The following is a 16,897-nucleotide window of genomic DNA, read 5'->3' as shown; positions in this document are numbered from 1 at the left end:
TCCTAGATCCCCTGCTTTGGTTTGTTTTGGTTTAGTTTGGTTTTTTAGTACTTGGGGTTGAACTCAGGATTTTGCACACACCAGGTCAGCAGTACCAACAAGCTTTACCCTTGGCGGGATTTTGACTTTTAATGTGACACAATAAGGACTCACTCAGTCAATCAAGCTGGTTTTGAACTCACTCTGTGGCCCACACAGGCAACGGACTTGTGACGCTCATGATGTTTCAGTCTCACAGTGTTGGGGATTATACCAGTGACCACCAAGTCTGGCTCTCACAGACTTTCTTGTCTACTATAGATATTTCTCAACTCTTCTATAAAGCTAACTGCTATAAATACAGTTAAAATTTAAAATATAAATATTTTAAAAGAGAAAAAAAAGAGAGAGAAAGCAAAGGAGAAAAGCAGATAATAAAACAGGAGGTAGGATAAGATACTTGTTGTTTGGTGATATGTGTATTCATTTATGCAGATAGTCACAGATTAAAAACAAACCTGCATAGTTTTTAACAGTGGTTTTACCCGAGTATCAGCTTTGGGGGATAATTTTCCTCTTTAGGGTCATTTTATCTGCCCCCCGTCTTTTTCAAGTGCAGATGTCAGGTTAATGCTTAAATGCTATATAAGCTTCCCTGGACTTCAGATACAGTACAATACTGGAAAGACTTGGTTGCTTACAAGGCAAATAAGGTACCTCAAGTTCTTCCTTTGTAACACACATGTTTTCTTCATTCTTCCTTATTACAGAAACTCCAGGCTTTCTTCTGGGCCTCAGAACTTAACCAACATCTATGGTCTATGTTTTGAAATCCACTCACTACACACACACACACACACACACAAACAATGTAAGCAAAATTTCTCCTTGTGATCCTGTTTCTATCCCCAAAACCAACCTCAAATCACTTTTAACTATTTGGCAAGATAACCACTTGCCAAATTGGTTATCTGTAGGCTTCTAGTAACCTCGTCTATGTTGCATAAAGGGGCTATTACAAACTAACGAGAACAACACAAATCCATCAGCTTATGCTTTTGAAAAAAATATCTCACTATTATGCATATTCCTGCTACTTCACTTGACATTTTCAACCAAATAATTGCAACCATATTTTCCTATGAGAATTAAATTTAAAATGTCTGCTAAATGCAGCAGGGTACCCTGGATGAGATTCTGAAAGAGGAGTAAAGGACCTGGTAGAGAAACTGATTATTGTTTTTTCAAGCTATAGCTTATCCTGAGATGTCCTGGAACTGATCATCTAGCCCAGGCTGGCCATAGCAAGAGCCAAAGTACCTCGCTGAGAAACTAAAAGTTTAATTAAAAATAAAATAAGGGGCTGGAGAGATGGCTCAGTGGGTAAGAGCACTGGTTGCTTTTCCAGAGGACCCAGGTTCAATTCCCAGCACATGACTGTCTGTGACTCCAGTTCCAGGGTATCTGACACCCTCATACCTATCTCAGTAAATGAATTTTAAAAGAATAGAAAAATAAAATAAAAGATCTTCATTGAAAGAAGGGGTACAGGGGCAAAAAAAAATCTCATTCTAATTTTATATTAACATGATCACACCATTGAAATATTTAAAATTTGAGATAACAAAAATATTCTATATATTCCTTTTAGAATTACTGAGATAGCAGTTAATTGTTAAAACTTAGGGTAACACCACATGTAAAGAGCAAACTTGGCCATCTATAAAGTATCTATTTATCAACATGACTTCAGAACAAAACGAAACATACTTTGTTGTCTGGACTTTCTTTCTCTACAGTAAGTTGGTTCTAGCATTAAGCCCTTAGGTAAAGTCACCAGAAGCAGTCTTGGACTTTGGTCAGTAGTCATGAGCATACCTTTATCAGTTAAAAAGTACCCCAAAGGAAGATTTCTCTTCTACTGTCTTTAGAAAAAAGCAGTAATGTCTTAGAAAGGGCTCAAATGTTATACCACAGGAATCCGAGAGGCAGCCAGTAAAGGGTTTTTGTTAGGTTGGAGAATCCTGGATGCAGTATTTGTGTCTTCTGCATATTGTAGGCTGTTTCTAGTTTATTTTGGTAGTATTGTTTTATACATTTCAGAGCAGTCAATTCTTAGAGATTTCCTCAGAGGAAAAGATGGATTTCAGTGAGCAGCATCAACCAGGGCCCTCTTAAAAAATTAGCTTACTACAATCAAATGAAATCACTATATGTTTAGAAAGAAAAGAAGCTTCCAAAGAATTCATTTCTAAAAACCTCCTAAAAGACTCCCACCCCCACCCCCTTCCTAGTATTCCCCTGGTACTGCCAAATAGGATGCAAGAACTTTGTCTGTTCTAGGCAGTGAACGAAATGCACCCTTGAATCAGCATGGATTTTAGATCCATGTATAACGCCCACGCCCAAGTGAATGCACAGGCCTCTATATATAATAGAGGCAAATCTCAAGAAAATAAGCCTGGCTGCAGTGGGGTGTTCCTCATTCAAACGGCCGTAAAATAGCAGCTGTTCAAAGCTCCATCCTAAGTACGGCTTCACTTGAAATGCACAAGCCCACTCAGACACCATTATAAACTGTGAGGCTTTAAGATGAGGAAATTACAGGAGCATACATATACACTTTCACTAATGGGAAAGAGAAGCAGCAGGTGGCGATTTTAAAACAAAGTAAAACCTACTTCTATTTTTCACTCTGGCCCCTTAGACAGCAGGTGGCATTTCTATAGCAAAGATCAAAATTATCAGTGCTCTCTGCTCCTCAAATCTCTCCCAAATTGCCAAGAGGCTGCTCAGTCTGTAAAATTAACACACTATAGCCTTGCTTTACAAACATTACTTTCACTAATGAGACCACTGCTGGAGCCTACTTCCACAGGAATTGGGGTAGCAAAGTTTTCATCTGGACTCACTACATAATTCTGGTGAAGACTTGGGGGACCGCTGCATTTCTCTGAGTCTCCACTTGTCATATTATCACCGCTATAATAATGTCACCTTTACAGCACCATTGTGAGGATTTAGTACAATTCATATCAGAGTCCCTCAGCAAATACTCTCCCTATCCCCCCTCCCCCGCTGAGGCTGGTAGAGCTCATCTGCTGGTTACTGTATGCTACTCTAATTATTTGCCAACATTTCTTTATAACCTCACTGAACTGGGTTACTTAATTAAAAGGACCATGTCACACATTATCTTTATTTCCCAGATGGTTATCATAGCCCTGGTCCTGTAGAAGGCATTGGATGAATACTGGGGACAGAAACGGAAAACCTGTCTCAATGTGGAAAGCCCTGGACCTCATCCACAGAAGTCAAAACAGTGCAATCGGGTTATTAGGTTATCAGGTTTCAGAGGGTGATTCAGGCTCATCCCGAAATCTCCCAGAGCAGTAAAAGGGTCACACAGAGATGTGTGACTCATAAGTCATCCCCTCTAAGTATTTTTAACTGTAATTAACTTCCCATGTTTCCGAGGTAACTCCTCTGAGCTTGGCTTCTCGATCTTCTGGCTCAGTTTATAAACATTTGGCTTCTCTTTAGAGCTTATAAAGCACTAGGAGTTACCTAGCCTCAGGATTGGCGCTCCCACCCTCCTTGATGCAATTCCTATTGCGTCTTTAAAACCTCATCTGTGACTAGGAGACAAACAGAACAAAGCAACAGCAAATCCAAAAGCACTTTACACTAATGGCTTTAACTTAGCGTTTAAGATGCATACACACCTGGGACTTCCCCACGAAGTCCATACATGCTGGGCCATGAATACCCTCCAACCATATTAGTTTCTCTATTAAATAGATTTGAAATCAAACCTGTGAAGTGGCTGAAGGAACAGCTACAAGCCACTGCCTGCTGGACACACCTATAAGAACGGAAGGTTTGCAAAGTCGAGCTGTTTCTTCAGCGCCCAGCTGAGCATGTCACTCACAAGGGAACTAAAAGACTGGCTTACAACAGGGCTCCAAGCTCTCTGGAACAATGGGTCATGACGAGCTTCCTTAATGCCAAACTAAGTGTTCAGAAGTGATTTCTGCTAACTGAAAGAAAGTGCAAAGGGCACATATATTTATTCTGGCTTAGATTCAATACTTCTGAATGTCTCTTGGTGCCAAGAGTCAGAACCATATTCCCTCATGGATTCCCAACCTGGGTCCCACTTGACTAATTTGCCTAGATCCTACGGATATCAGGGAAAAATGTGGTATCACACTAATGTGTAACAAATTAAATACCTGCATAGGAACCCACAGTTTACCCCAACTGTGATTTGGAATGGTAGACTAATATTTAAAGAAGAATTTCCCAGAATGCCCATTAGGAGGTCCTGTTAGAAGGCATCAAGTGACAAGCAATCTTCACAACGTCAAAGAACCAGAAAGCCTGTCCAGTAGGAGTTTAGAGTCAAAGTCATCAGATTGAAGAAACGGGCTAAAGGAAGCAGATCTCCAACCTTAATAAGAAAGCACCACGGGCTGGTGAGATGACTTAGTGCGTAAAAGCACTGTAGATCTGTGTTCAGTTCCTGGGACACACATGTTGGAAGGAGAGAAGCTGTCCCCTGATATGTCTACTAACAAATACACACTCACAGGATCAGGCAGGCACACACACACACACACACACACCATATACTTGCATACATTCATGTATGCCCCCATACTAAACCCAATTAATTTTTTTTAAAAGAAAAGCAACAGTGTTTTCTCAGCTTAAAAATCCTTGATTTTTAAGGCTAATCTACCCAACTGACATGTATTGAGAAGTAATGCTACCCAGTTAAAATATGGCAACCGGCGCATACTAAAGTCATGACCTAAACATCTGACCACAGACAGGAAGCCCCAAAACACACAGAGGATTATGATTCATAAGCACTTCAGCTTCTTTCACAGAATTTATCATAAGAACTTGTATCCAAGGCAGTCTGGACTTCTCTACTTGCCCATCTGCTGCTCTGGCCACCCAGAGACAATGAGCTAGCTCCCATTCAGGGAACTGCTATGTCTGGGAAATGTAAATTGAACCGTTTGTTCAGTTTGCAGAGGCAGGTGACATGCAGATGACTGGCCACCTGCCTGCCCTCTAGAACACTATAGCCAAACTAGTTTGGGGTGAATGAATTCTCTGTTTATGTGGATGAGCCCTGGGATGAAGGATAGTAGGAAAATACTTTGATTCTTACATGCAAAAATCAAATTGACTCCATCTACCATTAACCAAGGTGCTTGGTGTTTGGTTCAGGTAACCTATTTGGAAAACACTTTTTGAGTTTTGCATCAAGAGTCTAGAGTTCAGCCAAGTAAAAAGGAATACTTTTACAGGAATTCTTTCTCCAGGTCCAAGATCAACAAGCCCTCAAACTCAGACTTAGGAAACAACATTACATAATAGCCACTTAATGGCTATTGTTTTACAGTACAAAGGGTTCATTTGGCATTTCCTAGAGAGCTTTATTCAGTTGGTAGCTTTTCCCATGACAGACATATTCTCTTTACCCCAGCCCTCCATGAATCTGTAAAAGAAAACATTTAATAACTGTAATTTCCAAGGTAGAGACATCTAGCATGCTGCATTTCTCAAGACACATATGTTGAATGTGAATGGGGCGTGTATGTTTTTAGGTAAGCTACAGGTGCAGAGACTTGCTTCAGATTTAACAGCCAAGAAGCTGGGCAGTGTGTAGGTAATCCTACAAGGTTGACTCTTAAGGAGGTGACACAGTCAATTCTGAGACATAAACATGTACTGTAACATTTAAAATTAGAACAAAGCATGGCAAACAAGCATCTATAATACTCATTGTAAAAAAAAAAAAAAATGGGCCTGCTGATTTCAGTCCTCTTCCCTCTAAGCCCATGAGTATATGGTATGATCTCAGTAAGATCATAAATATGATCCATCAGGTGGCTCTTTCCACCCAGGTGATTTGCTGGGAACCTAGCTCATTATTCTAAAAGACGCTTGCAATGTGAACTTCCACGATGGGTTAGAAACTTTCCAGACTGGTGGGGAGCTGGTTCTCAGCTCCAAGGAGGTTGAGATGTTATGTTGAGATCTGCATTTTGCCTGCAATTATAGTGGATAAAAGACACTACACTAACAAAACCAGGGTCACTGATAAATTGAAGACCCAATAGAAGCAGAATAGAAAATTCCCCAGGGTTCTATAATAAAGCAACCAACAGGGTGCTTACGAAAGGAGATAGACATTAACAATTGCCTATTCTTAGCAATCCATTGTACCTTCAAGTACTGACCAAAGCCTAAAGTCTACACTAAGTTCCTTTTTTTTTCTTTAAGACAAAACAATATGACTGTTCAGTTTGATATCAGTGTAATTACCTTCTCTAATAAGCATACCCAATGGCTAAAACTCCCTCAGGTCCTGCTATTCTATAACAAAGATTAAAGTCAACATTTTAAAAAATTTATAGACAAGTTCTTGATGAAACTTCCAGGCAGAGAGAAGGAAAAGAAAACAGAAAGTATTGGAACTACAAAAATTTACAGCCGTTCGAATTTTTATTTAGAGATTTCTCTAGTTACAATGTGTACCCATGTGTCATGAAAAACACGTTTGTGACTTTTAATATATAGCCAGCTTCTACTCATAGAGAAGCTTCTAATAGACAAGGTTATGTGCACCATTCATCCACTTTCATCCCTGTGGCCCCAGGCCCTTTTTTAAGTATCTTGGCTCTCCTCCTTAACTTTCAAAGAGATTATTCAGTTAGCATGATGTCACACTCAAATGACTAGATGACATCTAGTGAAGATAAGTCAGGTTAAAATAAAATGCCTTTGCATATGCTTACACTAGAGTTGGGTGTGTACTGGACCATGTTGGGGAGGGTCTAACCAGAACTTTCAAAGGGAAGAGCTACTTTTATTCTAACTAATACACAGAAGACTCTCCACAGAGTCATACAGCGACAGCCCAATTCTAAGCCTTCTTCCTTTACAGAACATCGCCCCATAGGGACTGAGAATTTCTTGATACCAATATCTATCAGCTTTTTAGTCTCTATAGTAAAACTTATGACTCCCTTGCTTTGAAAGATACGATTTAAACTCCCGATAACAAGATATATTTGTAAAGAAAACCAAGCAAAGCCATAAAAGGTTAACACATTCTATTTCACTGTTGATCTTCCATATCCTACCTCCTTGTCCCAGTACCCAGGAGCCAGCCAGAGAAGCACAAACACACTGCCCCATTACAGGATGAAGACCTCACCCCTCCCCCAAAGTGTATGTTCCATAGCCTCACCATTCATTTAATACATTTTTTTTAAAACCTAATTTTTTCACTTTATACATTCCTCACCACTCTGTGCCTCCTCCTCTCATCACAATACTCCTGAACATTCCAGGGCACTCCTGACAATTTGGGAGCTCCTGTTCTGAGCCAGGCTGGCCTTGAACTCAGAGAAGTCCATCTGCCTCTGAATCCTGATTGCTGGGATCTGGTAAACCTTAAGCAGAACTGCAGAGTCTGTCAGAACTCCCCATCCTAGAACAAAGAAGTAGTTTCAGACAGGAATCTAAATTTTAGACTAGAACAAAGAAGTAAGCCTCAGACATGAAAATGACCTTGGGTTAGGACAGAGAAGTTGGCTCATATATTTTGGTCATCCTGATAAGCCCTTAGAAACAGTGATCATGGGAGTGTTCACGGAATTGGGTTTAATGCCTTGCTTTTTCTTTGACAATTTGTGTTTATTGTCTTGCTTGTTCCTTGACTATTTGCATCTATTGTATTGCTAGACCCTCAACCTAGAACTGACCTTAATACATGCATGTAATCAAAATGGTATAAAAGCATAAAGGAGGAGGGGGTTTGGACAGGGGGTTCTAGGGAGGGGAAATGGGGAAAGTGGATGACATCTGTCTTATAAATAAATAAAATATCCAATAAAAACAAAACAAAACAAAAACCCTCCCCATCCTATGTGGAAACCCAGGCTCTCAATAGACAGCAGAAAGAGCCCTATATGCCAAAGGCTTGGAGTAGAGCCCTCTCTTCCCTGGATGGAGTGTTCAGGAAAAGGCTGGGCAGGGTGTGGTGGTGGTGGTGGTGGGGAGCTCTACAAGGCAGCTTCAGGGCACATTAGCCAAGCTGGAGCTGACTGGATGAGAGGATGACAGGGCAAGTCCTGCAGCAATAGGCAGGGTACAGTGGAGAACATGAAGACAGGAGAAGGATGAAAGGAAGCAGTTATGAAACAGGCTTGGGCAAGGCCAGGAGTGGGAGGAAATGGCTCAGGGACTCAGGGAGGGGCCTAGCCCGCAGGTCAGGCGTGGAGAGGCAAGGAGGAGCAACACGTGGGGCCTGGTTTCAGCCACCTGTGGAACCAGCTGCCGAGAAAGGCCTGATGCCAGGGCTTAGGAGGGAGCTAACAGTGAGGGGAATTAGGCCCACCAAGATCTGGGGCTTTATGTGGGTATATATGTATGTTTGGGGACAGGGTCTCACTATTTAGCCCTGGCTAGCCTAAAGCTGGACAAGTAGACCAAACTAGCCTTGAATTTGCAGCAATCCTCCTGCCTCTTCCACCTGAGTGCTGATATTATAGGTGTAGGCTACCACACCCAGCTGAGTCAAGGCTTTAAAGTGAAACTCCAGCAGCAGGCTCAGAGGGGAGGGGAGGCTCACAGTCTGTGGGAGGAACTTCAACTTCCAGGGAGGATGTGAAAAGGAAACTTCTGCCCTTGCCAATTCTGGTGATGAAGCAGCCATGGAGTGAGCAACAGTGAGTAAGGGGATGTGATTCAGGAACGAGGCTCCTGGGCTGCCTGAACATATAAGGCTTGGTACCATGCATGATGCATGACCACTGGATTCAGATGCCCACAGAAAGTGGTCACCAGCCAATCTGCATTTCCTTACTTCACTCCATCCCTGCTGGTCAAATGCCTACTCAGAGTATCACTGGACAACTGTTGATGCTGGGGGCATTGATGACCTCCCCATTGTGTGAGCCAGAGACAACACACACACACACACACACACACACACACACACACACACAGAGGCAACCTTTCATGCCTAGGGGACTTTTCCCCTTGAAAGTCATCTTTGCCCATTCCTTCAATGATACTGTTTTTCTTTCAGACTAAGTTAATTTACACCTCCCAGGGTATAAATGATGACTTCCAGGTCAATGCCCTATACCTACATTCAACTTCCTGTCTGGGGACTTTCTTTTTGTCCTTCCTGCCTCAAGAGCCTTTGATGCTCCCAGACAGTTGCCCCCAAATGTATCCCACCATCTTCAGTCTCTCTTTCCATAGTCCCTTCTCAAAAGCCCTTCCCTAGCCACTTTACTTAAAGCAGTCCCCACTCCACGCCCACAAGGTTACTCTCTCTCTCTCCTCCACGCTCTTGCTTACAGCTGTCGGAACACTGACCTCAATTTGGCAATGGGCTTCTTTAGATATCTGTTTACTGGTGAGGCTGACGCAGGCTGTCTGACTTATTCACTACTGTATCCCTTGCCTCAGCATGAACTGAAGGCAGGAATGAATTCCTTATGGTCCTTTGAATATAATCAAAACTCCACAAATGTACTTTTAACTGTCTAGAGGGGGGATATAAGAAGCAACTCCAAGTATACCCCCCGACCACACTTCTCCCATTCCCCACACTTGCATGTTTATTGACAACCACCCAGATGGCTCTCAAGCCAAAAACACTTTCCATCAGGGTCATCATGGAATCCTTGCTTGTCCCTCAGGGCCAATGGCTCACTGGCTCCTATCAATTTCACATTCTTAACTTCTCTCCCAGGTAGCAGATCCTTTCTTTTAAACTTACAAAGTTTCAGCTAGGCTAATACAGTGGTTCAATGATTGACTGGTGGAGAGAACTCACCCGGCTTCCAGGCCAGAGCTCCCCAGAGCCACCAGCCACCCCTTTCCCCCCAACTGAATTAAGGATAGGCTCTCTCAGCTCTCCTCAGCTCTCTTCAGCCATGCTGCTGACTACCCATCCCCATGTTGTAATGACCGTGGTGATGTCAACAGCTAAGATTTATTCAGAGTTTTTATTCACCGGTAATTGCATTAGGAAAATAAAGGACGCATTAGCCAAGCTGGAGCTGATGAGAGATTCCAGCGCAGCAGGGTGAGCCCTGGTAAGGATGAAAGGAAACAGTAATGATGCTTACACACATACTAATTCAATAAGTAACATATTTATATTTCAAAGATGGAGACACTGAAGTTCAAGAAAGTGAACTTGCTCAACACCACAGGGACCCGTCTCCTCCTCACTGCCTTCGTAAGTGTCTTGTGCCAGCAATGATCATCTATGGTCTGGCTCTTTCTGCTCCGACAATGTGTGTAGTCTTCTCCGACCTCCCTGTGGCCATAGCCACTGAGCTTTTGTTCACACCATTTCTACTCCCTCTGGGAAGGCACTATGCTCTCTGCAAAATAGCAATGTATCTTTTAGAACGTCATCAACTTTCGCCTTTTGTGTATGGTGCCTCTCCTGGCTCCCTGGACTCAAGTTTCTCCTTTGCACTGAACATGCATGTGCCTCATTGCGCCTTGGAAATACTCCACGACTCTGGTTTACAAGGTTTTCCTGGCATGTTTCACAGAAGGCACACATAAGGCTTTCAGCTTTGAGTCACAAAGATACACGCTAGGTACGATGTCAATTTAATTGGACTTTCAATAAAAGAAGTGAATGCAAACTTACAGACATGTTGAATGTCGGGGCAGAAGAAAAGTTCATTTTCCACCTTTCTCATATATGCATGATCAAACAAACAAACAAATAAAAACCCCTCACTGAACACTACAGATGTTTCTACAGGCAATATATTTTGTTAATTATGACAGCTAAAAAAATTCTTGCATATACTTGCTGCTCAGAACAACCCAAGTAATGTAATTTCAGCAAACAATTTGAGGGGGAAAAAAACAGTAACAACAAAACTTCTTATATTTCTTGGTTCTTACAAGTTGGAGTCCTCAGAAAAATACAAGTTGGAGTGTCAAAAAAAAAGGAGAATTTGCTGGAAGGGATTAAGCAGAGGAGAGTACGAGTTGTGAATAAAGGTTTTGGTGATTTAGTGCTGTGGCTGTCACTCCAGTTTGTAGCCAATGACAACATGCCAGATTTTGGAACATGAAAGTGAAAACTCAAGCACCTCCAGGCCTGCTGGAGTGGTGGTTTTCAACCTGTGGGCTGCGACCCCTCTGCAGGGTCAAAGAACCTTTTGATGGGTCGCATGTCAGATCATATCCTGCATATCAGATATGTACATTATGATTTATACAGCAAAATTACAGTTATGAAGTAGCAACAACATGAGGAACTGTACTAAGAGTCACAGCATTAGGAAGGTTGGCCTTTCAGATCAAGCAAAGGCCCATTCAAAGACTCAGCAGCACATGACCCAGAAGAGACGTGGCTGCAAGATGCCTGACCTCAAATTCTTAATCCAACAGGAAGAGGAAAGGCACTAGAACAGAGGTGCTGATGGGATCAGGGCAGCTCCTTTCCATTGTGAGGGAATTCTCTCGATGAATGCTATAGCTGCCGATGTCTGACATTAAAGTTATATCCAGAGCTTACTCCGTTCTAAGCTGAGAAGCTAGGATGAGCCTGTCTATGAAGTTCAGATCTGTGTCTTCCAGTGAAGTACAACAGTGCACCTGGGGTGGCCTGGAGAAAGTGGGTAAAGAGGGTAAAAACAGCTCCACACGGAACCATACAAGGGACTCTCTGAGCTGTGAGGCAAAGAAGTAACTAGTCAAGTGTAGATCCAGATGACCCATTCCGCACATGGCTGTGCCTTGTTTGCTATACAAGGATTATGGTGCAATCCTATGTGCAGAAGTGTATCTGGGAGTCCCTTTCCCCAAGAGCTCCAGGAGTTACAGGCCAGGCAGGACTCTGAGTTAAAAGAGAAACCTTAAACACTTTCCTGTGAGAGAAGAAACTAATAAGCCAGTACTATCCTGGACCAGCAAGGCCACTGTGATGCTGGTTTGTACGGTAAGAGACAGCATCTGTCACGATTCAGGTTTTTAAGAATGAAGAAGCATCCCGTCTTTCACAGCACAGGAAGAAAGAGAGCCTTGGAAAGGACAGCCTCTTCAGGTAAGAATGGACTCAGAAAAGTCAGCATTTAGATCAATTAAGAGACATCCCTAAAAGGGAAGACCACAGTGTAAGCATACACTTCCCATATCAGGGACAGACACAGCTGAAATGCATAGCCACACGCATACCACTGGGACGAGGGGCTCTGCCCTCCAACACTCTAAATCTACGTACAAGTTGAGCTCCCTCATCTGGAAACTCAAAATCCAAACTGCCAGAAAAATCATAAGCTTTGAGTATGTTCAAAAGTTTTGGGTTTTAGAGTAGTTTCTAATTAGGGGTGTTCAATCAGTGAAGTCTGTGCACACATTCCAAACTCCAAATTACCAGAAATCAGAAATTCATTGGTCCTAAACATTCTAGATCAGGGATGTTAGACCAGTAAGCAGGGAGGAAGGTTGGCCTGTTACTTAGATAATAGCTAGATGGACAGATGTGGGCAATTTCCAAACTCCACATTCCTAGAAAGGCAAAAGGAAAGTCAGTTTTCTGCTTTCTTGAACTGAAGACAGGCTCATGACTGGGAAAGAAAACAGTTCTCCTCAACTCTCCTCACCCAAGTTACCCAGGAGTGACCAGGCTGGACCAGATGTTATTCTAACTCAGGTCTGTCCAGCCTGAGAATTTCTCAGACTTTAGACTCTTTCAATGGGATCAGCAACAGGTGGGCGGGGATCAGAAAAAAAAGGTTCCTCCTGCTCTTCAGGACCAGACAAGGGTAATGGCAGGGCCTCCTTATCTCTCCAAGAACTGGCTCCAGGTAAGGCAAGAGTTGTGTCACAGCCAGAACTGCCCCTCTGGGAAATAGCAAATGCCTAATCAAATTGAACAGATGAGAACCTTAGTATTTAGCATGGCAAGACACAATGGCAGTGTCATAGAGACACTGTATTTCTCTTCAGCTTTATCTGTTATGTTGAGCACTTGGGATCATGGAGGACACAGTGTAAAGAGACTGAAAATGATTATCTGAACAATTATATCACAAAACAAGAAAAACAGCCGCATGCCTTGATGAATCCTACGTGATTTAGAGGCATCAGCATTGTTCAAATTGCATTAATGATATGATTTTAAAGCCTTCCAGATACACACACACACACACACACACACACCTGCATGTGTGAACATGTGATTTGTGGACTTACATATATGAAGGAGCACTCTAAAGTGCAAGGCATATCATAGCAAATTCAGAAAAAAAAATGACCAAGTTTTTAAAAGTACTTCACATCTGCATTTGTATGATACATAGCTACAGGTATCAGTGCATGGAAAGAACCATTTTCTTGTATTCTCTGAACAGCAGAGCACAGAGATTACAAAGTTCCAAATCTGATAGTTGGCATCCTGTTTATTTGACTGTTTCAAGCATGTTCATATGTGCACGCCAAACCAAATTTTGATTAAAAAACAAAAACAAAAAACCAAAGAATCTGTACTTAGACAGGGCAGAGAGCGTAGCTCTCTAAAGCCACACTAATGCTACTTTTTGTTCTGGACAAAAATGGGGATGAGGCATTTCATCCATTCTCCTTTCAATCACAGCTCGCCAGCTGTCTGCAAATGCATCCTGACCTCTCTCTCACGTACAACATCAGCCCCACCTCAACTCTCAACAAACTGTACCCCACCCACATCTATTCTGTCATATATATACATACATACATACACACACACATATATATATACTAAATATATGACATATACATATATATGATATATATCACATATATTACATATATACATATAATATATGTTACATATTACATATATTACATATACACATATTACATATGTGTAGTATATGTATTATATTACATACATATAGTATATATTACATACATGTTATATATATGTATATGTGTATATATATATATATGCTATAAATGAAAGGCTGGCTTTATATTAGTAGTAAATGTCAGCCAAACGATAAAAAATCAAAATGCCAAAGTTGTACAGATCTTTAAAAGCAGTCACTGTGAAATATGCTCACTTGGGTTATCTCTGCAACACAGATTCACATCTTATAAGTGGTAGGTGGAATATCTAACATAGGGGGAGCCTCTGGAAGGCTCTATAAGGAATGGAAGGCTCTGTAAGGAATACCAGTAGGCCCAGGTCTGGGTGAATGAAATGATAAAAATACAACTAGATAAATGGACAGAGACAAAGAGCCCCTTTGCAAGGCAGGGGCACAAGGCAATGCCTGAACATCCACACTGCAAAAGAATTCTGAGCCGCGCACTCATGGAACCCCCAAGAAGCCCCACCGAGGAACTACAGAAACAGAGACCCCCTGGCAAGGCACAAACTTTTCAAACTGCCATCAACAAACAAAATAACAGAGGCAACAGGGGCTCCAGCAGCCCCCAGTCTCTGGTAGAGAGCATTCCTGCTCCAGGGGAAGATCCCGCGTTTTTACCTTTGTGTGCGCCGAAGCCTGTTCCCACTCCTCAAATGAGGTAAAGTAAAGTTTGAGAGCACAGTCCAGAAATTGGGGTCAGACATATCCATTTCTTTCTTTCTTCAATTCACTGTGAGTTCAAGGCCATGGGATCAAAACGGAGATGGGGAGAAAAAAAAATAAAGGGAAAAAAATCCCAATTATCTACTCACTCCCTCCAGAGAAAACGTGCGATGAACTGTGGTCTCAGGAACAACTCGGAGCCTGACTGAGAATTACCCGTCCCGTGCTGGCCTTTAATTAATGCACAGCCATCTGAAAGGTTCAGGAAACTTACTTCCTCTTGTGTTTGCCCTCTCCTAGGAAGCCTTGGCCAGCTATAAACAGTAATTATAAGAGTTTAGCCTGCGTTCTGCTCAAAATGCTGTCTCCGTGTGATTCAGTCCAAGGTACTTTGTCATCTGTTTGGCAGATACCATTTGCAGCTCCTGGAGGGGTGGGGTGGTAGGAGGAGGACTATTTTAAGTCTATGGTTCCGGGAGGCTGTTGCTTATCAGCAAACCCATTCACATCCGAACATGCCCAGTGCGAAGCTTCCTTTTGGCGTCTACATACAAGGAAAAGAATTCGAACGCAAAAGCTGCTCTTGCCCTCCCCTTCTGAGGGGAAAAAAAACCCAACACCATGGAAACTTGAAAGCACTTTTAGAAAATTGACCTATGGGAGGACTTGAATCTGACACCTTTCTGTAGGATCCAGTTGGAAGAAGGGTGGCAGGGAGCTGGTTCAGCCCCCCCAGCTGGGCCTCCGGGGGAAAGAGAACGGCCCCCTGTTGTACTCTGCCCAGGAGCAGGCGCAGGGCTGGAGCATCCTCGCAGCTCCCCCATGCCAGGGTCTGGAATGGATCGTCCCTCAAAAATAAATAAATAAGTCCAGCTGCTGCACCGGAACACCAGTCTGTGCTGTGCACACCTGAAAGCGTGGGTGATTCACCATAGGATGAGGCACAATTGTGGCGCTCAGAGGGAAGTCCCCGATGACTCCGGAGGTGACGCTACCTGTTGTCTGGGAGAAGCATTCACAAGCCAAGCCACCACACTCACTAGAAAATCTCAATGACACAAAATTCACGAGTTTACATCCATTTGACGGATGACTACAGTGGACACCTGTTTGGCCTCATGGATTGGAAAGACGGATCTAGTTTATGTTCATCTACGACATGTAAATACTACTTGGCACTGATTTAGCAACGTGAATTCCTTTCCCTCCCAGTATGTTAAGGGTTTGATGGAAAGGAATACAGGAAAAGGATGAATCTGATTATTACTCATTTAGAAAAAAAAGTATGGTATTTAAATAACTCCCCAAACCACAAATGTTTGTTCAACAGTATATAACGAAAAAAAATCAGAATTTAAGTCAGTTACATTTAATTTAATATTATATCGAATATTATGAAGTCTTGTGATCCACAGAAATATTTTCTCACCCAAAGACTCCGAAAGGGTTTGATGATATCCCTATACAAGGCATTCATACACACAATCCCATTTGTGTCTAGAGTCTCCTCAGATCTTTGAGACTCATAGAAATAAAAGAAAATCATAGAACCCACCCAATTTTACACAGAAGAAACTGAGGCTTTGAGCAATAAGTGGCAAACAAACAAACCCCCAACATTTTCCAAGATCCTAAAAGCTCTAGTTTGATGTCTCTGCCCTCTCAATAACCATCCTTTGCCGGCTTTTTGGCTTTTGAATGTTTGAAGTACAGGCACCCTTCCGCATTGATAGCTTCAAGCATACTAAGACTAAAAAGATACAGTCAGGTATGGTGGTGCACACATGGATGCACAGCCCTCGGAGAAAGCTGAGACAAGCCACTGCTTGGGTTCCAGGACAGTCTGCTCTATATAGCAAGACCCTGGCTCAAGAATACAAAGCCAAAGAAATATCAATAACAACAAACCCTGCAAATAAAATTGTGTGACTAGTGAACATGTGTGGGCTCTTTTCTTGTTCTTGTTTCCCAAACAACGTGTTATAGCATCCATTGCCTCAGGATACACATTTTATTTTATATTGAACATTATCTGGAGATAGTTTGCCATGTGTGGGAAGATGTAGAATTCACATGCACATAATCTGTCATATAAAAATTTTTTTAAAAAAATTTTAAATGTGTCAGGCAGTGGTGGTGCACACCTTTAATCCCAGCACTTGGGAGGCAGAGGCAGGCGGATTTCTGAGTTCGAGGCCAGCCTGGTCTACAGAGTGAGTTCCAGGACAGCCAGGGCTACACAGAGAAACCCTGTCTCTAAAAACCTAAAAAGAGCTGGTACTTCCGGTTTGGGACCGAGCCTAGAGCAGGTCGCAGGCAGCAGC

General features: G+C 42.4%; 1 protein-coding gene across 1 annotated transcript in view; it reads right to left on the bottom strand.

Moving 5' to 3' along the window:
• Positions 1-14,879, bottom strand: part of LOC114634821 (microtubule-associated serine/threonine-protein kinase 4) — a 166,609-nt gene extending 151,730 nt beyond the window's left edge. Inside the window, exon 1 of the mRNA XM_028783425.1 lies at positions 14,529-14,879. Within this exon, the coding sequence (XP_028639258.1) occupies positions 14,529-14,620 (92 nt within the window). The 5' untranslated portion in view covers positions 14,621-14,879. The remainder of the gene's footprint in view (positions 1-14,528) is intronic.
• Between the last annotated feature and the right edge of the window lie 2,018 nt (positions 14,880-16,897).

Source organism: Grammomys surdaster, unplaced genomic scaffold, assembly GCF_004785775.1.
Source record: "Grammomys surdaster isolate TR1022 unplaced genomic scaffold, NIH_TR_1.0 99, whole genome shotgun sequence".
NCBI lineage: Eukaryota > Metazoa > Chordata > Mammalia > Rodentia > Muridae > Grammomys > Grammomys surdaster.
Note: the sequence above shows the minus strand (reverse complement) of the source record. Positions and strands in the feature narration are given on the sequence as shown.